This window comes from Oncorhynchus mykiss, chromosome 16, assembly GCF_057628025.1.
Source record: "Oncorhynchus mykiss isolate SJ-2025 chromosome 16, ASM5762802v1, whole genome shotgun sequence".
In the NCBI taxonomy this organism is placed as follows: domain Eukaryota; kingdom Metazoa; phylum Chordata; class Actinopteri; order Salmoniformes; family Salmonidae; genus Oncorhynchus; species Oncorhynchus mykiss.
This window is the reverse complement of record NC_143037.1, coordinates 46056058-46079263: the sequence shown is the minus strand read 5'-3', so window position 1 is coordinate 46079263 and position 23206 is coordinate 46056058. Positions and strand designations below refer to the sequence as shown.

The following is a 23206-nucleotide window of genomic DNA, read 5'->3' as shown; positions in this document are numbered from 1 at the left end:
TGTGGGCTGAACAAATAGGCATTTATTTAAAAATATAACAATTTAAACAATCGCTTTTTTTGTAATCATATAAATACATTTCAAACATTAACCAAATTGTAGCCATATAACTTGACACCAAACAACACATTCTGATTGCCAGCATTAAAGATGTATTACTTTCTATGTTCATAACGCTAATAACTTGCAAATGTGCAGGGCCCTAGCATTTTGGGGGCCCCCAAGAAATATTTTTACCCATCTCAAAGGCAAAACATTTTAGTGGCCCCCCTCTTTGCGGGCAGAGAGAAAAACGTGCTACTTTAAAGTTAATGTCCTGCAATTCGACACATTTTCCTTGGGGCGTGGAGAAAATGTTGCAGTTTTAAATCAGACTTCCTGCAATTCTACACATTTTTCCATGGGGCAGAAAGAACAGTTTGCAGTTTTAAAACGAATTGAATGCAAAACTAATTGAATGCAATTCTACTAATTTTGCTATGGGAAGGAGAGAAAATGTAGCAATTTTTATGTGAATTTCTTGCATGTTCTTATGATATCTGTGTGACAGTGACTAACAAAATCAATGGGGGGCCCCTTGGAGGTCAGGGCACGTGCCTTGGGTGTCCGGTCAGTAACTCGGCCATGATTACAACAAGATTTAGATAGCTGGCTAGACTAACTTACCTAGCAATCTATAAAATGTTAGCTTACATGGGCTAATTGATTGACTGTCAGTGACTGACATAACAAGAGGAAAACTATTGAAATTGCACATTTTGTAATCCACTATGCTATCTCTAAACAGTAGGTTGAGACCCCGACTGACTTCGTAAAAAATAAATAAATAAATTCCACAAAAAAACAAAACAAGCCCCAGTCAGCTCTGCTGTAGATAGATTCTCCACTAGGTGCTGCCCCAGCCTGTTGTGTTCTTTTTCCTGATAGTGAACAGAACATTGAAGATCTGATGTTGTTTTAAAGGTACAAATTCAACATATTTTATACAAGGGTTTGTCTATGTTGAAATTTGGTTACTACGATGACATAGTAAATTTGGTTACTACGATGACAACCACATCCTGTGGTTGAAATGTCACCCTCAAAACAACAGTTAATTACTTTTTTCAAATCCCATGCATTTTCCCAAGTAGATTCCACGTCACAATACGTTGCCTGTCCCGTCCTCAGGCCTTGCTCTTAGCAGGAGGATCCTCCCGTATGTCCTTCAGATCCACCGTGGTCTCAGGGATGGGGTAGTCTCCTGCCACCAGGAGAGTCTGGTCCATCACATCTGTCACAATGAAACCATGCCCCACCACACCCAAACCCTGGGAGGAGAGCACCTCCACCTGGCCATGTCCCTGTCCCGCCCCAACCTGGGGAAAGCCGACCTGGCCATGAGTAAGGCCCACCTCTACCACACCTTGGCTCTGGGCTAAGCCTACCTCCAACTGGCCAGGCCCATGCCCCACCACAGCCTGGTTAAAGCCCACCACCACCTGCCCTTGGCTTGACACCACCTCCTCCACCAGGGGCTGGATAACCACCCTGAGGATGTCACTGGCTCCTGGTACAGTTCCAGGTCCAGACACACTGAGTCCAGGTCCAAAGACAGGAAGAGGGACACTGGGTCCAGAGACAGGTGCCAGCCCCTCAGGTGTCCCCTTCTCAGTGGGTGGTGTTGGTGAGGGGCTAGTCTCATCCTCCTCCTGCGACCCCTCATCCTTTACTATCAGGTTCCGTAGCTTCCTCTCCCGCGGGTTGTAGTTCTCGGTGCGGTTGTGGACCTGAATATGACGTCGTAAGTGGGCCTGGAGGAAAAGAGGAGAGACTTCAGTATTCAATTCAAATTATACAGCTTCATTTATCCCCTCAGTGGCTGGGTGAGCATTAAACATGCATGGACATTTGAGGAACCAAGCTAGCACATTGGAAATGCATGGCTTACCTGTCTGGTGAACTTGTAGCCACACTTTTCGCACTCAAACTTCCTCATGCCCTGATGGCGACGCACATGGACGCGGAGCTGCTCGATGGCTGGAGGATTTAACAAACAAGGCCATAAGAAAACATACAGTAAACGTGTTTTGCCGCATTTTGTTCAACTAAAGTCGGGATTGAATCTTTTCAGGACGAAATCTACTGATTAGATTAAAACATGACAGAAAATATTATTTCAACAGAAAAGGTAGTATCATCAGTGACGCCACAATCTCTTGTCAACCACGACAGTTCCTCTCTCACCCTTGAAGGTCTTGCCACATATCTTACAGCAGTGAGGGCGGTCGTCCTGGTGCTTGCTGGCGACATGGCGGAGCATCGGGCCCTTCTCTGTGAAGCGCTGGTTACAGAACTCACAGCTGTAAGGCCGCTCTCCCGTGTGGGTGCGGTGGTGCTTGTCAAGACTGGCTGGAATGACATACAAACACACACATAGGCATCGGCACAAGCACAATGTTCAAGCGGCGGAATAGGCCGTGTGAGAGCTCACTGGATGTTAATGTGAGAGTGTATGTGTTAGTCTGAGAGACAGAGAGTGTGCTTTAGTCTAGCTAAATGATAACTATGAGACTAAATCATACTGTAGGACCTGTGTAACTATGTTCATTGTTAGTAATGGGTGTGTCCTGCTATGGCATCTGCAGGGCCTAGAGAGAGGATGGCGGTTCTTACCCTGTGTCCGGAAGGTCTTCCCACAAAGGTGGCACTGATAGGGCTTCTCTCCAGTGTGAACGCGCAGGTGCATGTTGAGGTTGGCCTTCTGGGTAAACGCATGGTTGCAGTACTCACACACAAATGGACGCTCGTTTCTGAGAAAGTGAGACAAACAAACAGGGACATCACATTATTTGATACATTATGTCACATTATACGACAGTAGGCTATATCGGTTCAGTCAAACAGTCTAGCTCCCCCACGGTAACAAACTCCTCACCCACTACCATGCCCAGACGCAGCCCCACCTGTGAATGGCTTTGATGTGCATCTGCAGGCCGTTTCGGCTGGAGGCTCGATGGCCACACTCTTCACACACAAAGAGCTTCTCGCCTCGATGCTTGGACGCCTCATGCAGACGCACCTCCGTTTTAGACAGGTAGGCTTTGCTGCACAGAGAGCACTGTGGGAAATATTCATCACAGGTTAGACGGTGATCAGCAAGCAAGCAGTCATACATCTTGACAATAATGCAGAAGCAAAAGATGGTGTGAATACAGGAAAAGGTCGACCAATTAACGCAAAGGAAAGGGAGAAGACTTACTGCATGTGGTTTGGGTGCGCCGTGGATTTTGATTTCGTGGTTTCTCAAATCTTTTTTACGCATAAACTGTTCCGAGCATGACGTACACTGAAATAGATACAAGATCAAGCGATAATATGTCAATATGAGTTTGATACAAAGCAGACCAGAGAGAGAAGTCTTCAAATGTAAGTTAATGACGTGTTCACCAGGGTTGGGGTCAATTTGGAATATATTAATTCAATTCAAACAATTCATTTTAAGTTGGCCACACCTCAAAGGAAGCAGAATTTGAATTGAATTTGAATTGGGGGGAAGTCTAATTTTATTCAAAGCAATTCAAACTAATTCAACTGAGATGTGAAACATGAGCCTAATTCATTTGACAAATGTTTTATCAAAAGGATATGCCACTTAATTAATGCAAAGAATACACATACCATTTAAAATATTAGTTTGATTCTTTTTCTTTGGCATGAGTTGTTAGATTGTTCCCTTCCATATTGCAGTGTTTGATCTAACGTAATATGGGAAATGTATTTTTGTTCATATATTGAAAAACAAATTCATGAATTATTATAGACAACCTGATCTTAGAATATTTCCAAATCACTGTAATGATTTCCAATTGTTTTAGGAGAATGAGTTTTACAACTGGAAATGTTTCAACCTTATGCTACATGGTTTTGGTAAATAATCATTACTATGGTGACGTCTAGAATAAATAATTAGAATTTCATTGAATAAAATTCTACTTCCTTTAATTCAAATTCAATTCAAATGATGCTTCCTGTGGTGTGTGGCCAATTCAAATTCAAGAATTGGGTTGGAGTTAAAGAGCAATTCGCAACTCAATTCAGACTTGACCTCAACCCTGATGTTCACTGTCCTGTGGGCGTGTTCAAGGGTGTAAGGTGGTAGGTGCTGGACCTTATTGGGCATTTCCCCTGTATGGGAGACAGTGTGCAGACGTAGATCCACCACTCTGTCAAATGACATGGGGCATTGAAGACAGTTGTGCACCTGTAGTAACAACAAGAATACACACATACAGTGCATGAGGGAAAATGTAAGGTATAATTTTATAATTTTGCATAATTTCGAGCACACAAGTGTCAAAATGTTTTACAACCGAAAACAAAAATAAGCATTTCTTATTGGACAAGTCATGGTAATCCCTCCCCTTTATGCTCACTTTTCTTCCTTTTGATGACTAAGCGGACATGACTTTAGTCCTGCTGATCACTCACCGCTTTTACTTTTTCACCACATTTGCAGTTCCGGGCCTGGTGGTCCATCAGATTCTCCTTCCTGTAGTACCTCTTCCCACACTTAGAGCATGCAAAGGGCTTCTCACCCGTATGACGCCTGGTGAACAGTGGAAGAACATAAATAACACAACAACACTAGTCACTCGATAATAGCAGTCTTTGTCATTATTCAGGTCTCTCTTGCAAGATATTTTTTATCTCAACAGGACCAACCTTTAAAAACAAAGATTGTATAATAAAGACAGAATCAATGCAAAGTCAATGCAATGTGATAGCAGTGAGTTGCATACCTGTTGTGTACTTTGAGATAGTATTTGCTGAGGAAGGTCTTATTGCAGGTGGGGCACTGAACAGAGCCCTTTTTGGAGCCCTTGGCTGCCTCCTCACTGTTCTCTTTATTGACAGCTTTGCCTGGTCCTTTACGTCTGCCTTTGGGGCTGGAGGTGGTAGTCGGTAGGGCATGGGGCACATACTCTTCATCCGTGTCCTCATCCACCCCCTCCATCAAACCATCATCGTCGTCATCATCATCGTGAGGCTGCAAATGAGAATTAGCTTTATAGCTAACATCTGGTACAATGCCAGTGACCATGTCTGTTACCTGCGAAATAGACAAACACAATGAATCATCCTCTATTGTCATTCATCACATCTTCTGGCCCATCCACCTGTAACTGGGAGACACAATATTTCATGCATTATCCATCATATTGTAGTTATAGCCTAAGCACGGGTAGTTATAGCCTAAGCACTGGCAGGTATAGGCCTACTGCAGGGGTCGGCAACAGGCAGCACGCGGGCCAAAACCGGCTCATGAGTGATTTTCTTTGGCCCCCCAAATTTTTTTGTAAATTATTATTCTAAAAAAGTTTTTGGGGGAAAATACCAGGAATTCAGATAAAAAATATATCTAATTTAGGAAATCTGTTCCCAAGTATTCCCACGAATAAATAAAAAAAGAGACGTGATCGTGAAATAAGGTATGAAATTATTTTCAAATACAATCTCTTTTTGGGCATAGTTGTGGCCAATTTGCAGTGTACAAATTCTTATAAATATGTTCCGGCCCCCCGACCATTTGCTCTGACAAAGTAGGCCTATCCCTGGCCTACTTTATAGTTCTAGTATAAAATATACAAATCTTTAGGAACATACCCTCCTAATCTATTCTTACGTTAACACTTTAGGATAAGGTTATGTATTATAGCCTACCTCTGTTGTATCTGTAGGCTGAGGGAGGCTTTGTCCCTCGTCCTCAGCCCCATCACTTCTATCCATTAGGCTGATAACTAGTTGTGGTGTTCCCCTGCTGGTGGTTCCCTGGGGCAGGAGCTGCGGCCTGGGGCCCTCTCCAAGCAGCCTTCTGGAGATCTTCACCTTACGCCCAGAGCGAGTTGTGGTGGCTGTTGCTTCTGGAGGATCCTTCTTACTTGAGCCGCTACTAGGGGTTTGGGATTTTTTGGGCCTCCCTCTTTTTTGGGGGGGCCTCCCCCTTTTTAGGGGGACCTTGGTTTCTGTAGAAATTACAGGTGGGATTAGGCCATCATCTTCACCCAGAAGATCTGCAGACGGAGGTTCTTCTGGAGAGATGGTCCCTTCTGTGGTGAACTGCTGACAGAGGGCGAGCGCATCTGGTACACATAGGCTGTCTGCAGCCTGTTGCACATTGTCCAGATTCAGAGAGTCAAGCTTCAAATTCCCTGTGTAGAAAAAGTCTAGAAGTAGTTCCAGGCCGTCTGTGGGGCACTCCTTTGGGAGGGAGACCTTCTTAACCATGGTAGTGGTTGGCTCAGATTCCTGGAAAATCTTACTAAAACAGGCCAGGATGTTGCGATGGGCATTGTACGCCCTCCCATCTCCTCCTACAGTCAGTTTGGCATCACAGAACCAGCCAAGACCCCTCTGCTCATTCAGAAAAGACAACACCCGTTGGGCATGGGTGCTGCTCACCTGTGTAAGCATCTCTCACCCTTGACAGTAGATTGCTGCTTCTCAAGGTACACTGGATTCAGTGTCATGGAGTTGCTTGAAAGAGTCAGAAAACAGATGACAATTGAAGAAATGAATAGAAAATGGGCTACTGTCTGTAACTTCTATTAATATCATTAGGCTATTAGTATTCTTGCAATCTTAAGTCTTAACTACACCATCATCAGTCATTTGTCATGCATAGTCCAGACTTCAGATGCATTATTAGCTAGATATTCACTTAAACCTGGTATGAGACATTTGCACAATGGGTTGAGTAGTACTAAATATGCCAACACATATGAGATAATAAAACTGAAATAAATAGAATTAGTTTAAGATTAGACAAATGTATTACCCAGAAATTATTAGTAGGTAGGCCCCTAACTAGCTACGCACCTCGACGTTTTCGACATTATACAGACGCTCCCTAAGCTTTCATCTGTCCAGTAGAAACAACAGAGACGCGATTTACCTTTGCAGGATGCTGGCAATCGTGTCACTGCTATCGGTTGTTGGAATGGTGCATTGCATTTAATATAATTTATAAACAGTAATTTTGACTAACGTATCAGGAACATGTATTGCGTTATGTCTCGTCCAGGCCAGGCGGTAGGGACCGGATGTGACGGTTAGGCTAGCATATTGCAAGCGAGCTAGCTAACCGTAAATACACGCTTTGCAATTGAATGGTGGGTAGCATGTTAACATCACGTTCAAATTACACGATCGTGTAGTTATATAATTGCATTATTTGGGGGTCGACTAACTAATGATATTTCGAGCTGATGTTCTCTTTGGTGGATGCATGGTTAGCTGTCTACGCTATCAGCTAGCTACGCGAACAACTGAGCATGCGTGAACCCCGTGAAGTTATTTACTGTCCATCCTATTTTATCGATAACCCCACCCCCCCCCCCAAAATAATTGGGCAGTCTAGCCTGAGCTATAGTTAATATTTTGTATCCAGGTTGCGTTAATTTAATAAATGCCTATTTTAGGTAGCTGTAACTAATATAAGGTAGGTAACGGCAAAACGAGCTTGCTAACTGCTAAACGCTGTAACCGTCGCTGTGGGATACTGGTTGGCCAATTATTACTCAGAATGGCGTCTGGCTGGCTCACATGGTGAAACCACTACGCTATCTAGCTAACAGTAACGTTATACTGTAGCAATGTGCCAACACGATTTTTATTCGTTCGCTATAGAGGTCCTCCAAGCATATTTTTGAGAAGCTACGGAGAGGTACTGCTTGGTATCCAACCTTCGTCTTGCCGATCGTGGTATATGCTCTCCAATAGAACACCACTAACGTTTGTTGGCTAGCTAACTAATGTAACAAAAGCTATCTTAGCTAGCTAACCAGAGATTCATTGACATCACTGTAGTATTGGGCAGCAACTGTGTTCATTCACCTTAGCGAAGATAAGTTAAATTTGTTACTACTAGTAGTTAGGTAAATTATATGTAGCTAGCTAACAACAATCAATCTTAACTTGCCTGCTAGTATAGTATGTACAGATAGCTAAATCGATGCTTGCCCATTGCATTAGTCGTGTTCATTTTGTACTATTCTCTCTCCAGGGTTCCCCACCTTACATCTTACTTGCAAAGGGAAAGCCATAAGAAACCATGAAAGTGCAGAAATCTCTCCCCAAAACCAAGCAGACGTCCAAGAGGCAACAATGTAATGACAAGTGGTTCAAGTCCAACAGAATTGCCAAAAACTCAGACTCTTCAAACCTCAGCCCAAGCACAGCCATGGCCAAGCTAGAGCACCGCGCATCTAACCTTAGAAAGGACAAGCCTAACCTGAAGAGACTGAAGAAGGGCGCCAAGGCTGTGTCCTTCAGACCGGTCAAGACTCCGGCTGCCACGGAGAGGACCCCCTCTTGTCCCCTGACCAACGGGGGAGCAGGTGGACCAGAGCAGGGCAGTGACTCAGACGAGTCCCAGGACTGGAGCTCCTTTGCCAAGTCTGTTTTACATCAAAATGGTGGTGGAGAGAGTATGGAGGGCCAGGAGAGTTGTGTCTCAGCCAAAGCTGCGCCTGGCAGGATAGAGGAGGAGGCTTTTGTTCACTGTGCAGAGCGAGACTACATCCATAATCGCACAGTGCTGGTCATGCAACAGGGTCAGGTACTTACGCAGTATTTTCAGCTACACTTTTTACTTTTCAGTGGCAACTACACTCCCTGCTATAAGCTACTTCCTGTGTGCTTTCACTAATGCCTCCTGCTAGTGTTTTGTCTCTTATAAATTGTATTATTAATTTTGCCCATGCTGTGTGGATTAAAGTTATTCTAAGTCACCCTGATCTCTTTTTCCTGCAGACCCTGTGTTTTAGGGGGAAGTGCCTTCTGTCATGTCTGTACGGTCGGGTGGAGGTGCATGGTTTCACCCTTGAGGAGGGTCAGCAGTCCTACCCACTTTTTTCCCCTTCCTCACATTGCCCCCTCACCGTCACAGCACTGGGGGATTCCCCTAACCCCAGCAAGACCAAGAAAGCGGGCCGTCTAGAGGCCAAAGCCATTGTCCGCAAGTACCTCTCTACAGGTAAGGAGAGCCTTTGAATGAGACCGTCCACCCTTTAAATAATTTGCATGACACTATCCTCAGCTGCCTTCTTTTTTTGATTTGTTTTCAGTTATAGGCCTAGTTAGATCACCCTTGAGGGAGTAAATTGTTGGTTTGAGTTTGAAGCAACCTTACAAACGAGCAGCATTTAATCTTTATTTTCTGTGTTCTGTTTAGAGACACGTAGAAGGTTGTTGAGTGAAGTAGATTCAGACTCCTGTGTGATCCTGCTGGAGCCCCTGGACACCCCTCTGACGCGGTTCCTCACCAGTTTCCCAGACCTCAAAGAGCTGTTTGGACTCAGTTCGGTGGGTTGACTCTGATAATCCGATGTTGTCTATCTACAGCATGTTACTACTGGCCTTTTCATACAGACTTTGATTGTACCGACCTCTTCTTTGTAGAGTTACTGTAAAGCACGTTTTGACAACTACTGATGTAAAAATGGCTTTATAAATGCATTTGATTTATTTGAATGATAGAGGGACATCCGAGAGAGTTCAGCTATGCTGGACACTCCGCTCTCTGGCCTTGGCATAACCCCACTGCGGAAAACAGCCGGAGGCATGGTTATGTCACAGACCTACAGGGAGGCTCTCAACGGCCTGGTTAACGCCTGTGCAGGTAAACACACACACAGCCCTGCTATCTCAAAGAGGAACCCCAAAAAACAACTTATTTGGTCGAAAAAGATCTACGTGGCAGCAGTGTTATTTAGAAACACTTTTTCAAAGTGGAAATAGTATACTTTTGGTTATAAAGTCAGTATCTTCCAAACGGGAGATTTGTGACATTTAGGGAAAACTATTACACGCCTAAATCCTTGGATATTGGAGGGTTGTGTTTTGATTTCAATCACGCTCAGTCTTGCCCACGAACACGGGATGGTAATGCCTAGGGAGTATTGTCATGCACGGTGAACCGGTTGCGCCAAGTGCGCTCTATCCAATCGTAGCAGTGCAATCGACCTAAAGTAAACCCGTTAGCATGCAGCGCCTCGGACTTGTTTACATGAGACAACAATACATAAATCTTTGCCAATGTTATGTTGAAAGAACGAGACTTGTTGTTTATCAAGGTCTTGGGTTTTTTTCCAACTCAAACATCCTCACATTCGTGCGCTAACGTTAGCATCACAAACACAACTGTCATCAAAGACACTGATACCGGTGATGGTACAGAAAACAGGAAATCCTCTGAGCTTGGTATTCTTGACCAATCACCTTCACATGCTGTGTCACCAGGTCGCGTTCAGCAGGACACAGTCTTTTGGAACGATCAAATAGAAATATGTAATCTAGAACAAAACATACCTCTGACATGTAGATCAAGCAATCATGAATGCGGCCCAGGTTGCTAAGCCTATTCGTCACGTGTACGGTGGCTGTTTGGGATATTTCAAGTAAACGACAGACAACTGTAGAGAACATAACTCACCCACTTCAAACTCTCATTGCTCCTGGCATTTCTTAATGGGGATGTGGGAAAGTGAGGTGACATGAGTGAGTTCAGCCCCTCTTTAACATGGCAAACAGGTCCCTTTCAGTTATTTTCTACTGACAAGCATGTCATGTTTCTGTTGTATTCCACATGATGGAGGCGGAGATATTTCAACCTGATGACCTATGGACTGTTTTTGTTCTTCATCTACAGAGGAGCTAGATGGCTGTCCAGTTATTCTTGTATGTGGTGCTAAGAATGTTGGAAAGTCCACCTTCAACCGTCACCTCATCAATACTTTACTTAACCAGTGAGTAATGTGTTTTTGATTTGTTTGTTTGGAAGGTTCTTCAGTGATACAATGCTTACAGCATTAACCCTCCCTGTGTGTCTGTGTGTGCAGCACTGCAAGTGTAGAATACCTGGAGTGTGACCTAGGCCAGACAGAGTTCACTCCCTCAGGTTGTCTCTCTCTGTCTACTGTCAGAGAGCCACTGCTGGGTATGTATCGTAACTGTTTTCTTTATCATGTGTACAATACATTATAGTGCAGTGAGTGAGTTTTCATTACACATGCCAAATACACTGTAACTACCTGTATTTCCCTGTATTTTTCAACGGTCCTATAAATGTTTTGGGTCTTAACTAATCCAAACTAACCCTGGTCTGTCTGTCTCATGTTGTTTCCAGGTCCCCCCTTTACACACCAGTGGGCCCCAGAGCACATGATCTTCTATGGCCAGTCGTCCTGTGAAACGGACCTGGACCGCTATCTGGAGTCCCTCAAGTCCCTGTGGCGCTTGTACAACCGAGAGACGCCCATCGTCATCAACACCATGGGCTGGGTCAAAGGTCAGTAACACAGTATTCTTGGCAACCCGGGGGCAAAATTTGTCTCAAATGCCATGTTCGTGTATAGCCCAATCTTTAAAAAGAAGGGGAAAGCAAGCACACATTTGAACAGAAGTAATGCATAGTAATTCATACTTGTATTATTTACAAATGTTTTTCATACTGCCATTTTAACATGTGCCTGCTTCTTCAGGTTTTGGCTTTCAGTTGTTGGTGGACATCATTCGCCTTTTCTCCATTTCTCACGTGGTGCAGCTCAGTAGTGGGGATAAAGTCATGTGCCCCCAACTCACCCCTGAGTTCCTGAGGTCATCCCACGGCTGGCAGACACACCCTCCTGTCCAGTCAGCTTTGGGGGAGGACAACTCTGGAACTCATCCTGCCCAGCGGAGTTACACTCTATTCCGTATTCACTCAGAGTTTGAAGGAGCAGGCCGCCCGGGAGAAATGTAAGAGTCCTAACAACACCACAGCTTTCTTGGTTGCCATGGGATATACATTTTTTTTGCTGATGGAAGATACTTTCCCTTTACTTTTAGAGAAAAGACAAACCCACCCTGCACTTCTTGCCAGGAACACTTGTCCATTAAGCTGACGTATCAGTCTTCGTCTGCCCTACTTCTCTGACTTCCTCTCTCTCCTCTGCGGTGTGTGTATTATTCTTCCAAAGGAGACACCAGCGCAGCAACGAGCAGCGTGACCTGGCTCTGCTGGGCTACTTCAGCCAGCTGCAGTCCCCTGAACCAGGCCCTGTCAGACCCCTACACTGCTTCACCCCCTACCAGGTAAGAAATCATCACCACTTTTTGAAAGAAGAATGTTGCCACAATCTGAAGCTTTGACGCGACCCATTCTGAAGTGTCCTGTTCTGCCAGCCTGCTTGCACCAAATCATGTTTATTTATGATAAGCATAGGATTCAAGTCAGCATTTAACAATAAAAACAAATTCCACTACGTCCATCTCTTGTCCTCTCCCTGCAGGTTCCCCATTCAGCAGTGGCTGTGGGTGTGACACACTGCGAGGTGGCACCAACTCATGTGCTCTACACTGCCAATGCCAGTCTGGTGGGGCTGTGCTGTCTGAATGAGAAGGTATCAGGCAGGGGAAGCCCAGTACTGCTCTCCCAAACCCCTGTCTGTCCCTGTGTGGGCTTTGGTACGTGTATATACACTATATTAACCATAAACACATCATCTTTCAGTCTTCTGATGTGTGGTAGCAACAGTAATGCATGTATATCAAACCTAGAACAATAACAAAGTTTGGCATCTCCACATGGATGACTACCTCTTGGATGAATGACACGCTGGTGAGCGCAATCTATTAAGTAGTGTTTCTCTCTGTTCCGCAGGTGTCCTTCGAGGTGTGGACATGGCACGGGGCCTGTACTTCCTTGTTACACCTGTAGCTCCCTCCATCCTCCGTCAGGTCAACTGTCTTCTGCTGGGGGCTGTCACACTGCCCAACACCCTCCTCACAGGCCAGGTAAGACGAGATGATACCTCCCACACACTAAGCACTCTAAACACTTCACCGATGTACTCTCTGCTCCACAAACCTCTGTTCAATATCTTTGTTTGACTTTCACACTTGAATATCAGCTATAATAAAACGTGAAAAATCACAACTGCCCCGAACTATTACATTTTTTCTTTCGGACTGATTTGTTGTCCTGTTCCTCTCCAGTGTCATCTTAGCCCATATCCTCTTTCTGTTACAGACAGGAATTCTGGGAGATCCTCCCTACGTCACAATGGACTACAGCTTTGAGCTAACTGGGGCCGGCAAGCTTCACGTCTTCAAGGGGCTTGTAAGACCTGGCCAGATGAAAAACGCAAAGTGATTGTTTTTGTTTTTATGGTTTCACAGCAAGAAATCTTTTTTTTTTTTCTTTTTTTTTTTTTTTTGCCTTGTTTATTGACTTTAAACACCAAGGCCAGAGTTAAGGTCGTTGAATGTACAGAAGTGAAGGTTCAGGAGAGGGTGTACCGTAGAGTTGGTGTGAGTGACTCGAGGGCGTACTCGCACCCCAGATCAGTGCTGAAGACGGCCCAGGCTGTGGAGGTCAACTCCCTCTTGTTGGCGTCAATTGGGTTTACCTTGGTCTACAATCATGAGAGAATTTGTTTTTTGGGGGGGGTGCTGTATTCAATAGTTTAGGATGTTTGAACGTGTTTCTATCACATGGACAATATCTAGACATGCAGTTAAACCTCTGTCTGCATCTGAAATGGCACCGTATTCCCTGGCGCACTGGTCAAAAGTAGTGCACTATATAAGGAATAGGGTGCCATTTGGGACACATACTGGGTTTGATGTCTATTCCTCATGGGTCACATTCCAAAGCCAAGATTGTACACATTATCAAATGTAAACAAATTGATATACTTTTTGTTGTTGAAAATGTGAGCTTTTCTTGTCACTGTCAGGACTTTCTAAATCTGTTGACCTTTGGTCTTTTTAAGTGGCCCATCATGACATGTCCCTAGCAGATGTGATATCATGGTTAAATGTTCAAAGTTCCATGTCATAATATACAGTACCAGTCAAAAGTTTGGACACACCTACTCATTCAAGGGTTTATCTTTGTTCACTATTATTTTACAAAGTAGAAAATAGTAAAGACAAACTATGAAATGACACACAACCAAAAAAAGTGTTAAAACAAATCAAAATATAAGTAGCCACCCTTTGCCTTGATGACAGCTTTGTGCACTCTTGGCATTCTCTCAACCAGCTTTGCCTGGAATGCTTTTCCAACAGTTTTGAAGGAGTTCCTACATATGCTGATATGGCTGCTTTTCCTTCCCTCTGCGGTCCAACTCATCCCAAACCATCTCAATTGGGTTGAAGTCGGGTGATTGTGGAGGCCAGGTCATCTGATGCCACATTCCATCACTCTCCTTGGTCAAATAGCCCTTACACATCCTGGAGGTGTGTTGGGTCATTGTCCTGTTGAAATACAAATGATAGTCCCACTAAGTGCAAACCAGATGAGATGGCGTATCACTGCAGAATGCTGCGGTAGCCATGCTGGTTAAGTGTGCCTTGAATTCTAAATAAATCACTGACAGTGTCACCAGCAAAGCACCATCACACCACCACCTCCATGTGTCACGGTGGGAACCACACATGCAGAGATCATTGTCTTGCTCACCTGCTCTGCGTCTCACAAAGACACGGCAGCTGGAACCAAAAATCTAATTTGGACTCATCAGACCCAAGGGCAGATTTCCACTGGTCTAATGTCCATTGTTTGTGTTTCTTTGCCCAAGCAAGTCTCTTCTTATTATTGGTGTTCTTTAGTAGTGGTTTCTTTCCAGCAATTTGACCATGAATAGTGGATGTTGAGATGTCTGTTACTTGAACCGTAAAGCATTTATTTGGCTGCAATCTGAGGTGCAGTTAGCTTCTGATTTCTGAGGCTGGTAACCCTAATGAACTTATCCTCTGCGGCAGAGGTAACTCTGGGTCTTCCTTTCCTGTGGTGGTCCTCGAGAGCCAGTTTCATCATAGCTCGATGGTTTTTGCGACGGTACTTAAAGGAACTTTCAAACTTCTTGAAGTTTTGGGAATTGACTGACCTCCATTTCTAATTAATGAGGCTGTTCTTGTAATAATATGAACTTGGTATATTACCATATAGGGCTATCTTCTGTATACCATCCCTAACTTGTCACAACACAACTGATTGTCTCACATGCATGAACTTTTAACAAGGCACACCTGTTAATTGAAATGCATTCCAGGTGACTACCTCATGAAGCTGGTTGAGAGAATGCCAAGATTGTGACAAAGTTGTCATCGAGGCAAAGGGTGGCTACTTTGAAAAAATCTCACGTAGAACACTTTTTCGGTTACTACATGATTCCATGTGTGTTATTTCATAGTTTTGATGTCTTCACTATTTTTCCACACTGTGGAATGTACATTGTCTTGAAAAGAGGTTGTACATTTGGGCCATGTTACAGCTTAAGATTCACTCTACAAGTGATATTCATGAAAAGCCTGGATGGAGAAGGACATGAAAGTGCTTGCAGGGGTCTTCTCTGACAATGAAACCCATTAAAACAAAAGAAAACAATGTCACTTGCTCAACAATCCATCTATAGAGCTATTGGATAACACCTGTCAAAAAAATTCCAGAGCAAAAAAAAAAAGGAGGAACCTGTACACACATTGTACCTGAATAGTAGTTCACTACGAATTGTTACAGTTTTCCGTCCATGTTTTTTTAAATGTTTTTTTTTTTTTTACCATAGTAATGGATGTAAATGCTTCAGGTAACATCTCTGTTGCATTTCTGAGAGTACTGGATTACTGAACATTGATTGACCTATTTATTCATCTGACCTTGGGACAAAATATTAACTATGGCATTGATGGTGCGATAGGAGAACTACAGGCAAGAACTTTTACCGGTCCTCTATTCTTTTCAGCCCATTTCGTTTCTCTCTTTCTCTTTTATCCCTCCTGTTCCATCAGGAGTTTTGTTTGACAGAAGTTGGTAATAGTAGGCCTAAGTAAAACTTCCTTTAAGTTCTTTGTTACTTGGGTGTGTAGGGTTTTTTTGTGTCCTGAAAAGGACAGTGATTTACAGGTTCACGTTTTTTTTCCTCAAACTTTTTTTTTTTGGGGGGGGGGGGGGGGGGGGGGGGTTTACATTCTCATACATTCGTACCAGAGTGGATCATACAGTAAAAGGGGATAAGAAGTCACACAAGTATTACGAGGTGTTGTCTTTGTGTCCTGAAGAGGGAAGTGTTGTTCAGGTTTATTTTTCTAATGTATCAACCTGAAACTCACAGTCCTAGTAGATTTTATGGGAAGCCACACGAGAGTTTTATGAGTGTATATGGACACAGTTTAGGAGCCTAATGACAAACACACACAGATTGAGTGAACCCAATCATATCAAGTGATTAGACAGGTGGGACTCTAAATTAGTCTCCCACCCCCTACACTTATGCAAGCATGTCTCTTTACAAGGAAGGCTCTTGTCTGATATGGTTTTGTGGTCATTGATTGTTTTGACTTGGAAGAGAGAACAAGGACTCATTGTGAGCATACTCTACATTCACATACAACTGTGGAGACTTGCTAATTTGTTGTGGGCCATTTATATAATCTCCCTATTTCCCAGCTTGCTTTGTTTACCATTTCCCTCCCCTTTGTTGGGGAGGGGAGCATACAAACAACTGGAGCTGCATTGTGGTCACGTAATTATTTTAGCTTTGTCAGGGCAGACATCTTTCCTGAGAGTACCCATGCAACCCAATGAGAAATCTCCCAAATTGGAGGTCCCACTCAAGACAGTCCAAATAGAGCCTAAAGCCCGGGAATAAACACATAGGATTTATCTGATGAAATCCCCTGCTCTCACTGTAGTAGACTAAACCATTGGGCCATTTTTCATGATTCATGCACAATGGAGATTGGTGTTAATGTAGAAATAGAGGAATGCATTTACTATGAGGGCATGTTCTTCTTGCCTAGTGGTCAATCCATCACAGTTCGGCCAAAAAAAAATGTTTTATCCTTCTTGTCTTGTAATGCTGGTAGGATTGGCACTGTTGGAAGTCAACGGTTTACAGTAAGCTGGAGATTTGTCATCTGATTCTATCATTTCCCACCACCCACCAAGGGACATGGGCTGCCTTTGCTTTAATTGAAACAACTGACCAATCCTTCTGCGTGGAATCCCTATACAACCACTAATATGAATAAAATGCTGAGGACTGAAAGGGCTTCTTGGGTCTCGAATGTCATCTAAGAGAAGTGTAAAGACATTACAGGTTAGATCATGCAGATTCTAGGATTTTTTTTGCTGGTGAACTATTGGTCAATCTTGGGAATGACCTTTCCCTAAACCAATCTGCCTAAATCAGAATGGCATGTGACTGTGTGAACTACTGGCTTTCAATACAAACATCCAAGCACAACAAGACATTTTTGTTAGTTTCAAAGTGTGCATAATAAACATAGAGACAATGGGTTTGTAAAGGGGGGAGGGCATAGCCCACAATGGCAACTTCTGCCCCAAAAGTAGCAGAGTCCATGGGAATCAAATATAATATTTAGCTAAAACTAAATGAGGCATTTTTTTCAATGTAATTTCTGAGGCCAATCAATCAAGAGACAATTGCATGCATCAAATGTATCCATTGTTAGCTAAAGCAGGGGCCTTCAAACGTTTTCTTGCCACGGACACCCTTTCAGGCAAACCGGCGACCCACATCATACACTAGCAAAATATTTGGTCTTGTCTTATCATCAGGTGATTGATAATGGCAAGGATAAGTAATCAGCATCTATAGATACGGTAAATATATTGTCATTAGTTTGACCTCCCCACGTTATAATTGGAAGAGGAAGTGTAAACTCTAACATAGTTTATTAGCTAAGAAAGAAATGAGATATTCTCATCTCTTTTATGGTAGGTAATAAATCAAAAGGATTTATTCTGTTGTTGCTAGCAATATTCAAAAAAATTTTTTGGGGAAAAGTGTTCCACTTTCCTCTTTTCACACACATATACAGTGGGTCAAAAAAGTATTTAGTCAGCCACCAATTGTGCAAGTTCTCCCACTTAAAAAGATGAGAGAGGCCTGTAATTTTCATCATAGGTACACTTCAACTATGACAGAAAAATCCCAGAAAATCACATTGTAGGATTTTTAATTCATTTATTTGCAAATTATGGTGGAAAATAAGTATTTGGTCAATAACAAAAGTTTATCTCAACAATGTGTTATATACCCTTTGTTGGCAATGACAGAGGTCAAACGTTTTCTGTAAGTCTTCACAAGCTTTTCACACACTGTTGCTGGTATTTTGGCCCATTCCTCCATGCAGATCTCCTCTAGAGCAGTGATGTTTTGGGGCTGTTGCTGGGCAACACAGACTTTCAACTCCCTCCAAAGATTTTCTATGGGGTTGAGATCTGGAGACTGGCTAGGCCACTCCAGGACCTTGAAATGCTTCTTACGAAGCCACTCCTTTGTTGCCCGGGCGGTGTGTTTGAGATCATTGTCATGCTGAAAGACCCAGCCACGTTTCATCTTCAATGCCCTTGCTGATGGAAGGTTTTCACTCAAAATCTCACGATACATGGCCCCATTCATTCTTTCCTTTACACGGATCAGTCGTCCTGGTCCCTTTGTAGAAAAACAGCCCCAAAGCATGATGTTTCCACCCCCATGCTTCACAGTAGGCATGGTGTTCTTTGGATGCAACTCAGCATTCTTTGTCCTCCAAACACGACGAGTTGAGTTTTTACCAAAAAGTTATATTTTGGTTTCATCTGACCATATGACATTCTCCCAATCTTTTTCTGAATCATCCAAATGCTCTCTGGCAAACTTCAGACGGGCCTGAACATGTACTGGCTTAAGCAGGGGGACACGTCTGGCACTGCAGGATTTGAGTCCCTGGCGGCGTAGTGTGTTACTGATGGTAGGCTTTGTTACTTTGGTCCCAGCTCTCTGCAGGTCATTCACTAGGTCCCCCCGTGTGGTTCTGGGATTTTTGCTCACCGTTCTTGTGATCATTTTGACCCCACGGGGTGAGATCTTGCGTGGAGCCCCAGATCGAGGGAGATTATCAGTGGTCTTGTATGTCTTCCATTTCCTAATAATTGCTCCCACAGTTGATTTCTTCAAACCAAGCTGCTTACCTATTGCAGATTCAGTCTTCCCAGCCTGGTGCAGGTCTACAATTTTGTTTCTGGTGTCCTTTGACAGCTATTTGGTCTTGGCCATTTGGAGTGTGACTGTTTGAGGTTGTGGACAGGTGTCTTTTATACTGATAACAAGTTCAAACAGGTGCCATTAATACAGGAAACGAGTGGAGGAGTTACAGGTCTGTGAGAGCCAGAAATCTTGCTTGTTTGTTTGTAGGTGACCAAATACTTATTTTCCACCATAATTTGCTAATAAATTCATAAAAAATCCTACAATGTGATTTTCTGGATTTGTTTTCTCATTTTGTCTGTCATAGTTGAAGTGTACCTATGATGAAAATACAGGCCTCTCTCATCTTGTTAAGTGGGAGAACTTGCACAATTGGTGGCTGACTAAATACTTTTTTTGTCCCACTGTATATATATCTATATAAATAGTTTTAATAGTTTTTTTTTTCATGGACCTACACAGAACCTCAGTTAAATTCCCCTGAGCTATGGAATGTTTCCGAGACACCCCTCTACCGTCCAGAAGGCGCAGACAGTACAGGTGCATCAAAGCTAGGACCGAGAGACTGAAAAACAACTTATATCTCCAGGCCATCAGACTGTTACATAGTCACCACTAGCTGGCCTCCGCCCAGTCAGTACCTTGCCCTGAACTTAGTCACTGTTACTAGCCGGCTACCACCCTGTACTCTATCCCAGCATTTCCCAAACTCGGTCCTGCCCCCCCACACACCTAGCACTGCACAGCTAATTCAAATAACCAACTCATCATTAAGCTTTGACGATTTCAATCCGCTGTGTAATGCTAGGGCAAAAAACAAAATGTGCACCCAGGGTGGGGGGCCCAGGACCAAGTTTGGGAAACCCTGCTCTACCCTGAACCCTAGAGACTGCTGCCCTACGTACTGTACATAGTCATTCAACACTGGTCACTTTATTAATGTTCACATACAGTTTTACCCACTTCATATGTATATACTATATTCTAGTCAAGGCTCATCTTACATAACTACTGCTGTACACACCTTTCCTATTGATATAAATACTGTCTATACACACCATTAAATATATATATATATACACACATATGTATGTGTGTATATATATATTTGAACATTTAACCATGATATCATATATATTCACGTATATATATATATATATATATATATATATATACACACACACATACAGTTGAAGTTGGAAGCTTACATACACCTTAGCCAAATACATTTAAACTCCATTCATTTAAACACAAATCCTGACATTTAATCCTAGTAAAAATTCCCTGTTTTAGGTCAATTAGGATCACCACTTTATTTTAAGGATGTGAAATGTCAGAATAATAGTAGAGAGAATGATTAATTTCAGCTTTTATTTCTTTCATCACATTCCCAGTGGGTCAGAAGTTTACATACACTCAATTAGTATTTGGTAGCACTGCCTTTAAACTGTTTAACTTTGGTCAAACGTTTCGGATAGCCTTCCACAAGCTTCCCACAATAAGTTTGGTGAATTTTGGCCCATTACTCCTGACAGAGCTGGTGTAACTGAGTCAGGTTTGTAGGCCTCCTTGCTTGCAATCGCTTTTTCAGTTCTGCCCACAAATTTTCTATAGGATTGAGGTCAGGGCTTTGTGATGGCCACTCCAATACCTTGACTTTGTTGTCCTTAAGCCATTTTGCCACAACTTTGGAAGTATGCTTGGGGTCATTGTCCATTTGGAAGACCCATTTGCGACCAAGCTTAACTTCCTGACTGATGTCTTGAGATTTTGCTTCAATATATCCACATAATTGTCCTCCCTCATGATGCCATCTATTTTGTGAAGTGCACCAGTCCCTCCTGCAACAAAGCAGCCCCACAACATGATGCTGCCACCCCCGTGCTTCACGGTTGGGATGGTATTCTTCGGCTTCCCCCTTTTCCTCCAAACGTAATGATGCTCATTATGGCCAAACAGTTCTATTTTTGTTTCATCAGAACAGAGGACATTTCTCCCAAAAGTACGATCTTTGTCCCCATATGCCGTTGGAAACCGTAGTCTGGCTTTTTTTATGGTGGTTTTGAAGCAGTGGCTTCTTCCTTGCTGAGCGGCCTTTCAGGCTATGTTAATATAGGGCTTGTGGATATTGATACTTTTGTACCCGTTTCCTCCAGCATCTTCACAAGGTCCTTTGCTATTGGGATTGATTTCCACTTTTCGCACCAAAGTACATTCATCTCTAGGAGACAGAATACGTCTTCTTCCTGAGCGGTATGACGGCTGCGTGGTCCCATGGTGTTTATACTTGCATACTATTGCTTGTACAGATGAATGTGGTACCTCCAGGTGTTTGGAAATTGCTCCCAAGAATAAACCAGACTTGTGGAGGTCTACAATTTTTTGGTCTTGGCTGATTTCTTTTGATTTCCCCATGACGTCAAGCAAAGAGGCACTGAGTTTGAAGGAAGGCCTTGAAATACATCCACAGGTACACCTCCAATTGACTCAAATGATGTCAATTAGCCTATCAGATGCTTCTAAAGCCATTTTCTGGAATTTTCCAAGCTGTTTAAAGGCACAGTCAGCTTAGTGTATGTAAACTTCTGACCCACTGGAATTGTTATACAGTGAATTATAAGTGAAATAATCTGTCTGTAAACAATTGTTGGGAAAATTACTTGTGTCATGAACAAAGTAGATGTCCTAACCTACTTGCCAAAACTATAGTTTGTTAACAAGACATTTGTGGAGTGGTTGAAAAACGAGTTTTAATGACTCCAACCTAAGTGTATGTAAACTTCCAACTTCAACTATATATATATATATATATATTCCGAACTCTAACATTACTCATTCTGATATTTCTTAATTGTTTTTTTTTTTGGGGGGGGGGGGGGGGGGGGGGTGTGTATTGTTTTGTATAGTTAGGTATACTGCACTGTTGGAGCTAGAAACATAAGCATTTCACTGCACCTGCAAGAGCATCTTCAAAATATGTGTAGGCTGTGCTACCAATACAATTTCATTTATCGAAGTTTAAATGTAGAGTCACGAGGATCTTGTATGCTCCTCCCACTACGACTCCGGAAAGCATGCAGTTTATTATGCTACAGATGAATTAAGTTATGATGAAATTCCCAGGGTGGTGAAAGTGCACGGTGATGAGATTGATGTTTCTTTCCAATAAATATTGAGGGTCTTATTCTGATGACATGATAATCGATGCTTGGCTGCCGTTTGACAAATACAAATAATCTCACTCTTTTGTCCATAATAATCTCATAATGTCGACCAGGTTTTCCCAGACTTGGTCCTGGCCAGGGTTACAACTAAATTTGAAACGTCTAGGGGTCCCCAAGGAGAGGTTTGAGAACCATTGGGCTAGATTGCAGGTGCCAAGACCAGAGTGGCACATTCGCTATATAACGCAACATTTTTATTGACAAAACCATCAGTAGAGTTGAAAATGTATGGAATCTCATTCCCGCCACCAAAATACCATAACAATTTCAATACTATCTCAACATTTCTAGAAGTGTAATTCAAACTTTCAAGATACAGTACTGTCTACGATTTCAGGATATAATCTCAAAATGTTGAGATACTAAGTCAAAACGTTGCGATACTACATATAGGATAGGTTTCTTCATTTGTAGCATTATGTGGAATTTCCTTCTATGCACAATGCAGAGATCAGCACAGCAGCGCCGGCTGGCAAGCTGACATTTGCCCCAGCATTTTTTATTTGATTTAATAAAAGGTATTAACACAACAGTGTTGAAAAGAGAAACAAAGTACTGTTGTTTAGACTGATTTGCCTCATAATTTCTCAACTCGTGCACAATTAATCTGTGCTTGAGTCTGATAAACTGTAGTCTACTGATAGCTGCAGGTTGCCTAGAGATGCCTATGCACTCTGATCTCCTCTGGCCAAGGGAAAAGAAGCAGTAAGGTCATTTATTTATTGCCTAAGCTATGTATGTATAGCCTGAAATAAAAAAGCATACATGATGCAACCCAAAACAGGAAAACGCTCATCCAGAGGCGGCCAGGGACTTTAATGCAGGGAAACTTAAATCAGTTTGACCTAATTTCCTTCAGCATATTAAATGTGCAACCAGAGGGAAGAAAACTCTAGACCACCTTTACTCCATTTGGCGAATCTGACCATAATTCTATCCTCCTGATTCCTGCTTACAAGC

General features: G+C 42.8%; 2 protein-coding genes across 5 annotated transcripts; one reads left to right on the top strand and one right to left on the bottom strand.

The window, feature by feature from the left end:
- Positions 1 to 7305, bottom strand: LOC110492065 (zinc finger and BTB domain-containing protein 48). Its single transcript, XM_021566055.3, has 11 exons — positions 6935 to 7305; positions 5704 to 6516; positions 4782 to 5092; positions 4471 to 4588; positions 4151 to 4243; positions 3242 to 3328; positions 2946 to 3100; positions 2656 to 2792; positions 2227 to 2391; positions 1931 to 2019; positions 1 to 1793 (listed from the first exon to the last, which is right to left on the bottom strand). The coding sequence occupies exons 2-11, from the start codon at positions 6451 to 6453 to the stop codon at positions 1167 to 1169; spliced, it is 2532 nt and encodes an 843-aa protein (XP_021421730.3). The 5' UTR covers positions 6454 to 6516; positions 6935 to 7305; the 3' UTR covers positions 1 to 1166.
- Positions 6904 to 15881, top strand: nol9 (nucleolar protein 9). Of its 4 annotated transcripts, none has more exons than XM_036946964.2 (13): positions 6904 to 7151; positions 8045 to 8599; positions 8794 to 9016; positions 9215 to 9345; positions 9520 to 9661; positions 10691 to 10787; positions 10881 to 10978; positions 11168 to 11329; positions 11523 to 11778; positions 12000 to 12114; positions 12312 to 12486; positions 12683 to 12816; positions 13052 to 15881. In XM_036946964.2, the coding sequence occupies exons 2-13, from the start codon at positions 8093 to 8095 to the stop codon at positions 13172 to 13174; spliced, it is 2163 nt and encodes a 720-aa protein (XP_036802859.2). In that variant the 5' UTR covers positions 6904 to 7151; positions 8045 to 8092; the 3' UTR covers positions 13175 to 15881. The 4 variants fall into 4 exon arrangements, with proteins under 4 accessions (XP_036802859.2, XP_036802857.2, XP_036802858.2 ...); XM_036946962.2 differs by lacking the exon at positions 6904 to 7151 and adding an exon at positions 7296 to 7743; XM_036946963.2 differs by lacking the exon at positions 6904 to 7151 and adding an exon at positions 7306 to 7480.
- The last annotated feature ends 7325 nt before the right edge of the window (positions 15882 to 23206 follow it).